Genomic DNA, 11,316 nt, shown 5'->3' with positions numbered 1-11,316 from the left:
GCACACGTCACTACTCGGTACAAGAAGATAAGCATTATCAACTAACCATAACCCGCTCTCCGCCGTCCTTACCATACCATGGCTACCCTTAATATTCCTGCGTTATTTAACACCAAAATAAATCTTACACGTTCCTCTGACGTTGATCTACGAGACAGTCTCTTGCTCCTGGAGAGATCCCTTCTGCGTCGTCTGCAGGAGGAGGTCTGGCGGAGGTGGTGGCGGCGAGGTGCTGTGGCCGCGGGTGGCGGCATCACGACGCCACATCCTGTTTTCAGTGGGCTGCGCCTTCAGGGACACACACCCATTAGTTTGCAATAAGTGAAGCCTCAGGAAGGAGGGTAGTGGAGTGTTGAGCGACCATAGTATATGATACATGACCACCGTCAGACAGTTCCTGGCTTCTAGCACCCACCCTTCACCTGCCCCAGTATGGAGCGCAGAGTAAGTCTTCCCGAGTCTGTTGCTCCTCATCCTCATCAGTCATTTTGGACGAGACTTTACTGTTGTCATGTCGCTGTGAGTGACGGCTTGTTTCGTCCTCCCAGTGATGCTAACACGGCGATCACAGTCTTCCATTACGGTCCACCTGTTAGCAGTCGGTGGCGAAGTGGCAGCGATTCCGTGCTATTGGCGGCTCGGGCCCCACAGACTCAGGGCTGCATTCCAGGCAGGGACGAGTAAATGATAAACTTTCAAGCAAAAAGTCCTGGACGAGACTGCATTCATATCCGTACATTGACAATGAGTAATGCCTCTGTATATTGGTATTATACAACTTCAGGACCTCCTTCAAGGAGTCCTTTGACTAAGACGCCTTCATGATCCAACGGTTCTGCAGGAGTCAGCAGCCAAAAGACGGACCCCTCTGAGCGAGACGTTGTCTGTATCAACTGAACTAATATACAGGCAGCCTCGCCAAGGCTCCGACAGCACTCAGGAAGCCAGCCACGTCTACTGGGCGGGACCACAGGTTATGGAGTTTAATTACCTATAGGTACTGAGCAGAGAGGGAGGGTTTTACACACGTGTGACCCCGTCTCTTGATGGTGATGTGATGTGTGTATGTTTGTGAGGTGTGTCTTGTGTTCTCTGAGCGGAAGCTGCGTCTTGGGCATGGGAGGTCGTCTGGTGCGTTGAATTTGCGTTTGTAATTTGAGAATGATGGGTCGTGTGTAGCACTCGCCGAGTAGATGCAGGTTGTGCATGTTGTGGGTCTGGAGTGCAGGTCAAACCAGAGAGCTGGAGTTGTTGTCTTGCTTGTCGAGTCATTAAGGTGTGCGTTTATACTGTCACTGGGATGGGGAGTTCTGTCAGTACGTGTATGGTGTACAAGTATGAGGTTGGGGTAAGCTTTTTATTTCTACCTTAGCGCCTGGTGGTTGGCTGTTGAACATCATGGGCGGGAGGCATCCAGTGCTGTTGGCAAGATGTGTGCCGAGCACATAGATATGATATTGTATCGGAAGTACTTTTATTGTGCAGATAGTCTGTATTTGTTTGGTATATGGTGGTTGCTCTAAGAGCAATGATATGAGGTTTGCATGTCTGTTATGTTTGTATGTCACATGATGCATGACCGAGCAAGTCAGGCATAGTTTAGCATGAACTGTTCGTACAGGACCTATACAGGATGCTGAGGGATTCTTGCTTCTCCAGAACATGTGCAGGTAAGTGTTCTGAGGGACGGTCACTTTACTGTGGTCTGTTTGTTGATGTTTGTGGTGTAAGGATATATATTCGTCATTCCAGCGTTAGCAAGGTAGCGCAAGGAACATGTTCCTTCTCTTGGAAAAAGTAAAACAGTAGGGGACTTTTAACCCCTTACTTCCACCCCTTTTCGTCGCCCTCTCCCCCATCCCCAGGGAGATATATATATATATATATATATATATATATATATATATATATATATATATATATATATATATATATATATAACATACTAACTTCCAACAGCACGGGACCCCTGTGTAGGAGGCGGGAGCATTACAGCTAGGCTATGATCACTCCTGAAGAGGGAAACGACTATTCGACTACTATGTAATCCAATAACCTTTGTTTCACGTTGGTGAGCAACGGGGTCTCCACTGGTCATCTTCCATAGACTCACACAACCAGCAGATAGCATTTTACATAACCTAACTGTACAACACGGAGGTATATATATATATTATTCCCTGGGGATAGGGGAGAAAGAATACTTCCCACGTATTCCCTGCGTGTCGTAGAAGGCGACTAAAAGGGAAGGGAGCTGAGGGGGGGCTGGAAATCCTCCCCTCTCGTTTTTTTTTTTTTTTTTAATTTTCCAAAAGAAGGAAAGAGAAGAGGGCCAGGTGAGGATATTCCCTCCAAGTCCCAGTCCTCTGTTCTTAACGCTACCTCGCTATCGCGGGAAATGACGAATAGCATAAATATATATATATATATATATATATATATATATATATATATATATATATATATATATATATATCCATGGTTCCATCCGCTGCTAAGTCCACTCCCGGATATCTAAAACACTTCACTTCCTCCAGTTTTCTCTATTAAAACTCGCCTCCCAATTTACTTGTCCCTCAACCCTACTGAGCCTAATAACCTTGCTCTTATTCACATTTACTCTCAACTTTCTTCTTTCACACACTTTACCAAATTCAGTCACCACCTTCTACAGTTTCTCACCCGAATCAGCCACAGCGCAGTATCGTCAGCGAACAACTAATTCACTTCCCAAGCCCTCTCATCTACAACACACTGCATACTTGCCCCTCTCTCCAAAACTCTTACATTCACCTTCCTAACAACCTCATCCATTAACAAATTAAACAATCATGGAGACATCACGCAACCCTGCTGCAAACCGACATTCACTGGGAACCAATCACTTTCCTCTCTTCCTACTCGTACACATGCCTTACATCCTCAATAAAAACTTTTCACTATCTAGCAACTTACCTCCCACACCATATACTATTAAAACCTTCCACAGAACATCTCAATCGACTCTATCATATGCCTTCTCCAGATCCATAAATGCTACATACAAATCCATTTGCTTTTCTAAATATTTCTCACATACATTCTTCAAAGCAAACACCTGATCCACACATCCTCTACCACTTCTGAAACCACACTACTCTATCCCCAATCTGATGCTCTGTACATGCCTTTACCCTCTCAATCAATACCCTCCCATATAATTTCCCAGGAATACTCAACAAACTTATACCTCTGTAATTTGAACACTCACCTTTATCCCATTTGCCTTTGTACAATGGCACCATGCATGCATTCCGCCAATCCTCAGGCATTTCACCTTGAACCATACATACATTGAGAGAGAGATCGTGGCCCATGCCGACGTGCGGGAACACGCAGCCAGTCGCTGTGATCGCCTGGCTGTGATCGTAAGCATCGGATCTCGTTCGAACCACCTCGGCAGGATGGGTGGTGGCCTCATCCTGTGAAGGATGAGGGAGGTCCTCTGCTCCCACAATGTGTGCGCTCCAGGGGCACCCAAGAGCAGCCAGCGACCTGCTGGACGGCCTCCGCCACGCGATAGTCGTAAGGGAGAGTCCAGGCCGCCGCGCGCCGCTCCCGCACCGCGGTGCCGCTGGGTCGGAATTTTCAGACTTACCGCAAGGTGAGAACAACAAACGTCAGACATCGTGGATCCTTAAGTCGGCCCCGTTGTCTTGGAAGAGGTGTGGTGTCACAGATGTGTGTGTGTGTGTGTGAACCCTACCGTGTATGCGAGTGCTGCTCTCTAGCTGTATGAACGGTAGTTACCGCTCTCCATTGTCAGTCGCTTGTTTGAGGTGGCGAGGTACGGACGACGTAGCAAGCACTGCTAGCAACACTGTTGCGCAGGCCTCTTCTGTAAATATACCCGTCAGACTTGTGTTTCCTTAACTCGTCAGACTTCATACAATGCTGGAACAGCGGTGACATTGAGTGATCTTGGAACACACAATCGTGTCTGGAGATACCAAAGGAAAATGGATGAATAGTGGCAAAGGTAAAAGTAAACAAACTAGGGGGTTGGGTGAGGGCGGGATGGAAGGTGGTATGGGAAGCGCTGCTGACATTTAGTGCTGGTAAAGTGCACGACGTGTGGTCTGCAGGAGGTGAGAGATGAACGTATGAGAAAGGATAGCGAGTGGTAGGGTTCCAGGCTACCATGTTCTAGGCTACCGTATCCCAGGCTACCGTGTTCCAGGCTATCACGTTCTGGGCTACGGTATCCCAGGCTACCATGTTCTGGGCTTCCGTGTCCCAAGCTACTACATTGTGGGCTACCATGTCCCACGCTACTGCCCCACAGTGGGTCGCTCCTCCGAACCCTTATTCGCCCTCTTGGTCGAGACTTGCGGGACGGTTGGCTGGGGTTTACTGGTAGGAGACACTGACGTGTTTAAGGAAGAAGTGGTGACCGTGGGTGAGCTTAGGACAGATGTGTATGTGTGCAGAGACAGCAAGACGGAGCGAAGAGTGATATAAGATAAGAGGAAATAAAACAAGGGAAGTGGGCCAGAATGGAAGATAATAAGGGAAGTAATTCTTGCATGTGCGGGTGAAGTGTTGGCGTACGGAAGGTGAGCGGATGAGACAGGGTTATGAATAGAGGAATGAAGAAGTCAAATTTCATGTAAAAGTGAAAAGATAGTTTTATGGACGATATCTGAAGGGAAAGAGTGTGAGTGACTGGGAAGATGCAGCATACTGAAGCAGACACACAGGAGCTCTGGTGGACACACAGCTGTGTGTTGTGGGGTCACATGCGCGGCGTGATCTTGGCGAGCATGACCCACTCACCGGAGCTTAACCAACATGAATTCTCTTCATTTACAAGATTATATTAAGATAATCGTGCAACAGGTGAAATTATCAATACTAATTTATGAGTAACAGTAGCTTTACAGACAGTAAATGCAATAATTACAACTAAACTATTTGCAGTATGTTAATCAGTTATTGAGACGACCCAAGATGTATTGTTGTTAGAGGAAGTGGCAGGAGCTGAACACGAAGCTACGGGAGCCGAAAAAGAACAAGGATTTGGGATGGGAGTTTTGGAAGGCGGTTAACAGCGAAAGAACGAGAGCAGATGAGTGATAGTAAGAGGAGCAGATAAGGAGGTGGAAACTGATGAAGAAGAAATGAGTGTGTTGAAGAGTTTCAAGCATTGAGTGACAGGATGGCGGATGTGGTGGGCTTGGGACGAGGTGGTGTGCGAAATGAGTCATAGTGAATGGTTTATTGAGAACTGGTCTGGCGGCAGGAGTTTCTTAGGGAAAGGATTGACATTATTGTGAATTAGTTAGGGTTCTTAGTGCCTGAGGACTGGAAGAATACCTGTATAGTGTTATATCAATGTAAAGGACACCAGTGGATGGTTGACTGAGGTGTACGTCTACTGAGTATTCCTAGTAATGTAAACTATACATCTCAGTAACCTGCGAACCGAACCCCGGTCCGTCTGCGCGAAAGCAAGGTAGCCCAACCCCAGTCCACGATGAGCTTAAACCATCTCCCCATCGTAATCCTGGAGGTTAGCCTACCTTGCTGTCTCACAGATGAACCGAGGTTAGATTCTCTTAGTATAGCGGTAAATAGTTCCCATCAGGTACTCTGTGTACATGGTTGAGATACATACTTAAGTGGTGGTTGAGAGGCTGGTGACATGCGAAGAGCATCAGACTTGGGAGGAACAACATGGCTTCAGGAAAAGTACTTATAAATTGACAGTAAACTGTACGTGGCATCTATGGATTTAGAGTGTATGACAAGAGTTGACAGATATGACTTGTGGAAGGTGTTAAGAACTGATGGTGTGAGCGGAAAGTTACTAAATGCAATGAGAAGTTTTGATAAGACGAGTAACACATGTGTGCAAGTAAGGCGGGAGGGAGGTGAGTTGCTCCTGGTAAAGGTGGTTGTGCTTCAAGGGTGTGTTATGGAAGGTGAAGTAGAGGATGAGGAAGGCTAAGGTCGTTGGTGCAGTGAGGAAGGAAAGTTCAGGTCACTGTCTGTCAGGGCAAAGATGTTTGACAGTATAGAAGTCCAGATGGTGTTTTATGTATATGCGTCTTGGTCTCAGAAAAAAGAACAGAAGAGGATGGATGCGTTGTAGATGAAATACCTGAGGCCAACTGGTGGTGTGAGGAGGGTTGATGTTGTAACGAATGATAGCGTAAGAAGGAAGTATTATGGTAAGTGCAGACTGACCAAGGTGTACTAAAATGTTTTGGGACATCTGGAGAGGATGAGAGAAGCAAGACGAAGAGGATCAACGAGCGTGTGAGGACTGAGGGAGAACGAAGGGAGAGAGGGAAACAGATGGAAGGATTGAGTGAAAGATTTATGCCACTGCCTCAGCCTTCAGGAGGGTGGGAGGCGTGCATAGGATAGAAGGAATTAGGTAGATGTGGTGCAAGGCAAGCGACGTGTCGTCAATACCTTGAACATGTGAGATGATCAGTGGAAACAATTGCTGTAGATGGTAGGCTCTGGTGTAGGTATAACGACGAGCAAGTATAATTTGCAAAGAGAAAACAATCGTCTATTTCATCGTTGATGAATTATTATGTGAATGAAGACGAACAAACACAGAACGTTGAAGATGCAGCACACTGAAGCAGACACACAGGAACTCTAGTGGACACAGCTGTGTGTTGTGGGGTCACATGCGCGGCGTGATCTTGGCGAGCATGACCCACTCACCGGAGCTTGACCAACATGAATTCTCTTCATTTACAAGATTATATTAAGATAATCGTGCAACAGGTGAAAGTAACAATACTAAATTATGAGTAACAGTAACTTTACAGATAGTAAATGCAATAACTACAACTAAACTATTTGCAGTATGTTATAAGACAACCCAAGATGTATTGTTATCAGTAGTAGCCACAGTTGTCCAGCTGCAGACGTAAACATATGTTTGTTTTTTTTTTTCCAGAGAATCTACCTTGGGTTATGGTTGGTTGTGGCCAGCAGTGTGGGCGTGAGTGTCCGAGCGGGCGAACCCGAACCCCACCCAGCCACGCCCGCACCTGGGTCAGCCCCAGACGCCCACACTAACCTCTTCCCTGAGGTTGTTGAAGAAGTAAGTCAGATTTTGTGGTAATGTTGTTAGAGAGACGAGGGAATGTTGATGTATTGAACCGTTTATAATACTGTCCTCTGCGCTTCATCTGACCGTAAAGTTGGTTAATTCATATAGATATTGATGCGAGAACTGTAAATGATTATTATGTATTGTTACTGTTAATAGATAATACTGGCCTCCAGGAGAGGAAAAAAGAAGTTACTTTTTATTAAAGACAATGACATGAGTAATTCTGATATGATGTGTCATGTTGTTTAATATCTTAATTATTGTTCCATTACGTCATACACTAAGGTCGTCAAACTACCCTGTTGTTTCTTGTGTTCATACGTCCTTTGTACATGCAAAAGTTGTTACTTTATTCAAATAAATGGAATAAAACATGTTGGAACGCACGTCTGGGTCATGGTTACAATCAGAAAGAGAAAACAGATTTCGGACATATGTCGACTTCAGATGAACAAGGATTATGGCTGTCCTAACACCACACTTCGAGGTTTGAGGGCGAGGCTTCCAGTCAATGTTTCCTTCCGCTTGGAAGCACGTCTTGGTACAGCCCATGGCTCTCACGTCTCCTGTGTTCAAACATAAAGCTTTTCATAGTTGCTGAAATTAAGGAGGAAATAAAACAGAGTAGCGATGTAATATATTCACATGGCAGAGAGATTATTAGACATGTCATCAAGATCCACGAAGCGAACAACAGGTGTTCCTGTACCTCACTAAGCGTAACTCCATCCACCACTGAAGCGGAAACGATACGATGTTATACTTTAAAATCTGGCAGCGCAGAGGAGCAGCAGCCACGGCCACAGGAGAAGGTAAGATTCCTGACAGATGTTGCAGAAGTTGATAGAGTAAAACGGGTGGTGCAGGAGCTGCTGCTACTGAGGCGGGATTGATCCTAGTCGTATAATGAGCGGTCAAGCGGGCACTGGGACCTCCCTGCCCAGCGCATCTCGACTGATGGTGGGTTATCAGTTGGCTGTGTTGCCAAGTGAACTTGTGGGGGAAAAGTGGAGGGGGAGAGAGAAAATATAGAGATGTATGATTATTTACGTTGTCAAGTGTTGTGTGTAAGACCAAGTAGTGGGACTGGAACTGAAGACCAACAACCCACATGTACACAAGATAAAGGCGGATAAAAGACAGTGACCTGAGCCTGAGCGAGGGTACGTAACAGACGCCACAGTGTGCTTCACTGCGCCACTCCCTACACCCAGACGTAGCGCCTCCTTGGTAGGTGGTTGCCTGCCATTCACTGCTACTGTTCCAGAGGAGCAGGAACAGTTGACGTCCTGCATGTAAAATGTTATTCACCTTGAGGTATTGTATGACCCAGCTGATGCTACGTACGTGGTTCTTATATTGCAGGAGTCGAGTGTCGGAGTTCTTCCTGATGTCGCAAGCAAGGACGACCAAGTACGTGGCACCGATGATGTCATACAGGGCTCAGATGTCGTCCGTGATGAGGATAGTGAACCTGCCACGTCCGTCCTCGTCCGTGATGACGATAGTGAACCTGCCACGTCCGTCCTCGTCCGTGATGACGATAGTGAACCTGCCACGTCCGTCCTCGTCCGTGATGACGATAGCGAACCTGCCACGGACGAGGATGAAGACAGGGCCGTGGCCAAGGTTCAGCCATCAACCTCCTTCGGACCAGTGTCGTCGCCCTTCTTCTTCATGTGTCAGTACCCGAGGGTCGGGGAGCCCTCGGGCGCCGTAGAACAGGACGTGACCCTGAGGGTAGAGTTCACCGGCAAGAGGACCCCGGCGCAGGGCTACGAACCCCAGGCAGTGTACGAAGGTGGGTCGTCGATCCTACCCCGTGGGGAAGGAGAGATGGAGACTATAGTTGTCACGTATGATGAGGAGGCACTATGACAACCCTCACTCCCTCCTGAGATTTGAAATTCTATCTTAAGGATTTTTTCTTAAAATGAAACAAATTGTGTCCAGTTAGATCAGTTCTTATAAGCTGTTACGTGAAGATGAGGGATTCTTGATTCATTGTGTATAACATTGTGGGATATGTTGTACAGTTGATGAATATTTCGAAGTATTGATGTTGATGTGTGTGTGTGTGTGTGTTCTTGTGGCAGTGTTGGTGACGGCCAACGTGGTGTTCGACGGGTTCCTGATGACGGGTGTGCACGCCCTCACCAAGCAGTTCACCAGCGCTAACTACCTCACGCTACCGGCCTCACTACACGTCAGTACCTCACCACTCACTCTGTGTCTGTCTGTCTGTATGTGTGTAATGACCTGGTTATACCATGTAGGGAGGGAGAGTAACCCTTGTGAGGCCCCCATCTCTTGAACATTTCCCACCGTCATACAAACGTTTACACTTCTATGTGGTGTCCACATTTACTTTGCTCATTCATCCGCCACACTTATGCTACAAAAATACTTCTTAATCTTAGCCAACAAATTTCTCTCTCGTTTTCATGTTCCGTCCACTGCTTGTTCTATCCCCACACCTTTCCAAGAACTGTTCACATTATTAGACTGGCTTAAAAACGTAAAGGTTTGGTCAGTGCAAGTGGTACCTGTCAGTGCCAGTGGTAGCTGTCAGCCTGCCGCCATTACGTTGCTCCCCATATACCACATCCCTCCAGTGTTTTTTCTATGAAATGTTCGTCTCTCGACCCTGTGAATGTGGTGCTATGTTGTTTTCATGATTGAAAGTAACGTTCCATATGTTGTGTACAGGGCGGGGCGTCGGAGGGCCTGGTGTGTGCTGTGCTGCACTCCCACATCTCCCACAAGCCACGCTCACATCTCTCCTTCCTCTGGATGGCGCCGCCCTCCGGCACCGGCTGCGTCGCCTTCCTGTAAGTTACCCACAAGTTGGCACCACACAAGCTGCCAGGAAGGGGGGTGGGGGTCAGTCACGACTTACGTTTGTCATATAAACAAGTTGTTGTCGTGTTCTACCAAGATAATGATCCATTGTATTATATATTAAGGACTCAAAAACTTGATGTGCTGTTTCTAGTTGTATTTTACACACACACACACACACACACACACACACACACACACACACTACAAAAATTGATTTATAAAAACATCAGGAATTATTACTAAGGTCATTTGTAATATTGCTTCTCCCCTCCAACAACATTGGCATTGGCCACCAGTGGCTCCACCAGTACATTAGCTCCTGTCCCTCCCTCCAACAACCCCCCCCCCTCCCCACCTCCAGTACCCCCCACCCCCCCACCACCACCACCACCTCCTCCTCCACCACCACTGTTAAAGCTGATGTGAATCTTGTGTGTCTCCTGAGCAGAGCCCAGGGGTCACTGAGGGACCAAATTCTCTTCAAGGACCTGAGCGTCATGGAAGTCTGCGAGAAAGGTCAGTTGTTCGTCTGTGTTGTGAGCAAAGGTCAGTTGTTCGTCTGTGTTGTGAGCAAAGGTCAGTTGTTCGTCTGTGTTGTGAGCAAAGGTCAGTTGTTCGTCTGTGTTGTGAGCAAAGGTCAGTTGTTCGTCTGTGTTGTGAGCAAAGGTCAGTTGTTCGTCTGTGTTGTGAGCAAAGGTCAGTTGTTCGTCTGTGTTGTGAGCAAAGGTCAGTTGTTCGTCTGTGTTGTGAGCAAAGGTCAGTTGTTCGTCTGTGTTGTGAGCAAAGGTCAGTTGTTCGTCTGTGTTGTGAGCAAAGGTCAGTTGTTCGTCTGTGTTGTGAGCAAAGGTCAGTTGTTCGTCTGTGTTGTGAGCAAAGGTCAGTTGTTCGTCTGTGTTGTGAGCAAAGGTCAGTTGTTCGTCTGTGTTGTGAGCAAAGGTCAGTTGTTCGTCTGTGTTGTGAGGAAAGGTCAGTTGTTCGTCTGTGTTGTGAGCAAAGGTCAGTTGTTCGTGTGTGTTGTGAGCAAAGGTCAGTTGTTCGTCTGTGTTGTGAGCAAAGGTCAGTTGTTCGTCTGTGCTGTGAGCAAAGGTCAGTTGTTCGTCTGTGTTGTGAGCAAAGGTCAGTTGTTCGTGTGTGTCGTGAGCAAAGGTTAGTTGTTCGTCTGTGTTGTGAGGAAAGGTCAGTTGTTCGTGTGTGTTGTGAGGAAAGGTCAGTTGTTCGTCTGTGTTGTGAGCAAAGGTCAGTTGTTCGTCTGTGTTGTGAGCAAAGGTCAGTTGTTCGTCTGTGTTGTGAGCAAAGGTCAGTTGTTCGTCTGTGTTGTGAGCAAAGGTCAGTTGTTCGTCTGTGTTGTGAGG

At 46.9% G+C, this 11,316-nt stretch overlaps 1 protein-coding gene across 1 annotated transcript in view; it reads left to right on the top strand.

The window, feature by feature from the left end:
- Positions 1-286: 286 nt before the first annotated feature.
- Positions 287-11,316, top strand: part of LOC139766590 (reelin-like) — a 96,181-nt gene continuing 85,151 nt past the window's right edge. The window contains 6 exon segments of the mRNA XM_071695442.1: positions 287-444; positions 6,962-7,108; positions 8,486-8,921; positions 9,217-9,326; positions 9,830-9,951; positions 10,413-10,480. Of these exon segments, the coding sequence (XP_071551543.1) occupies positions 433-444; positions 6,962-7,108; positions 8,486-8,921; positions 9,217-9,326; positions 9,830-9,951; positions 10,413-10,480 (895 nt within the window). The 5' untranslated portion in view covers positions 287-432.

Source organism: Panulirus ornatus, chromosome 58 (genome assembly GCF_036320965.1).
Source record: "Panulirus ornatus isolate Po-2019 chromosome 58, ASM3632096v1, whole genome shotgun sequence".
Classification (NCBI taxonomy): Eukaryota; Metazoa; Arthropoda; class Malacostraca; order Decapoda; family Palinuridae; genus Panulirus; species Panulirus ornatus.
The sequence above is the reverse complement of the archived record's forward strand: the minus strand, read 5'-3'. Positions and strand labels throughout refer to the sequence as shown.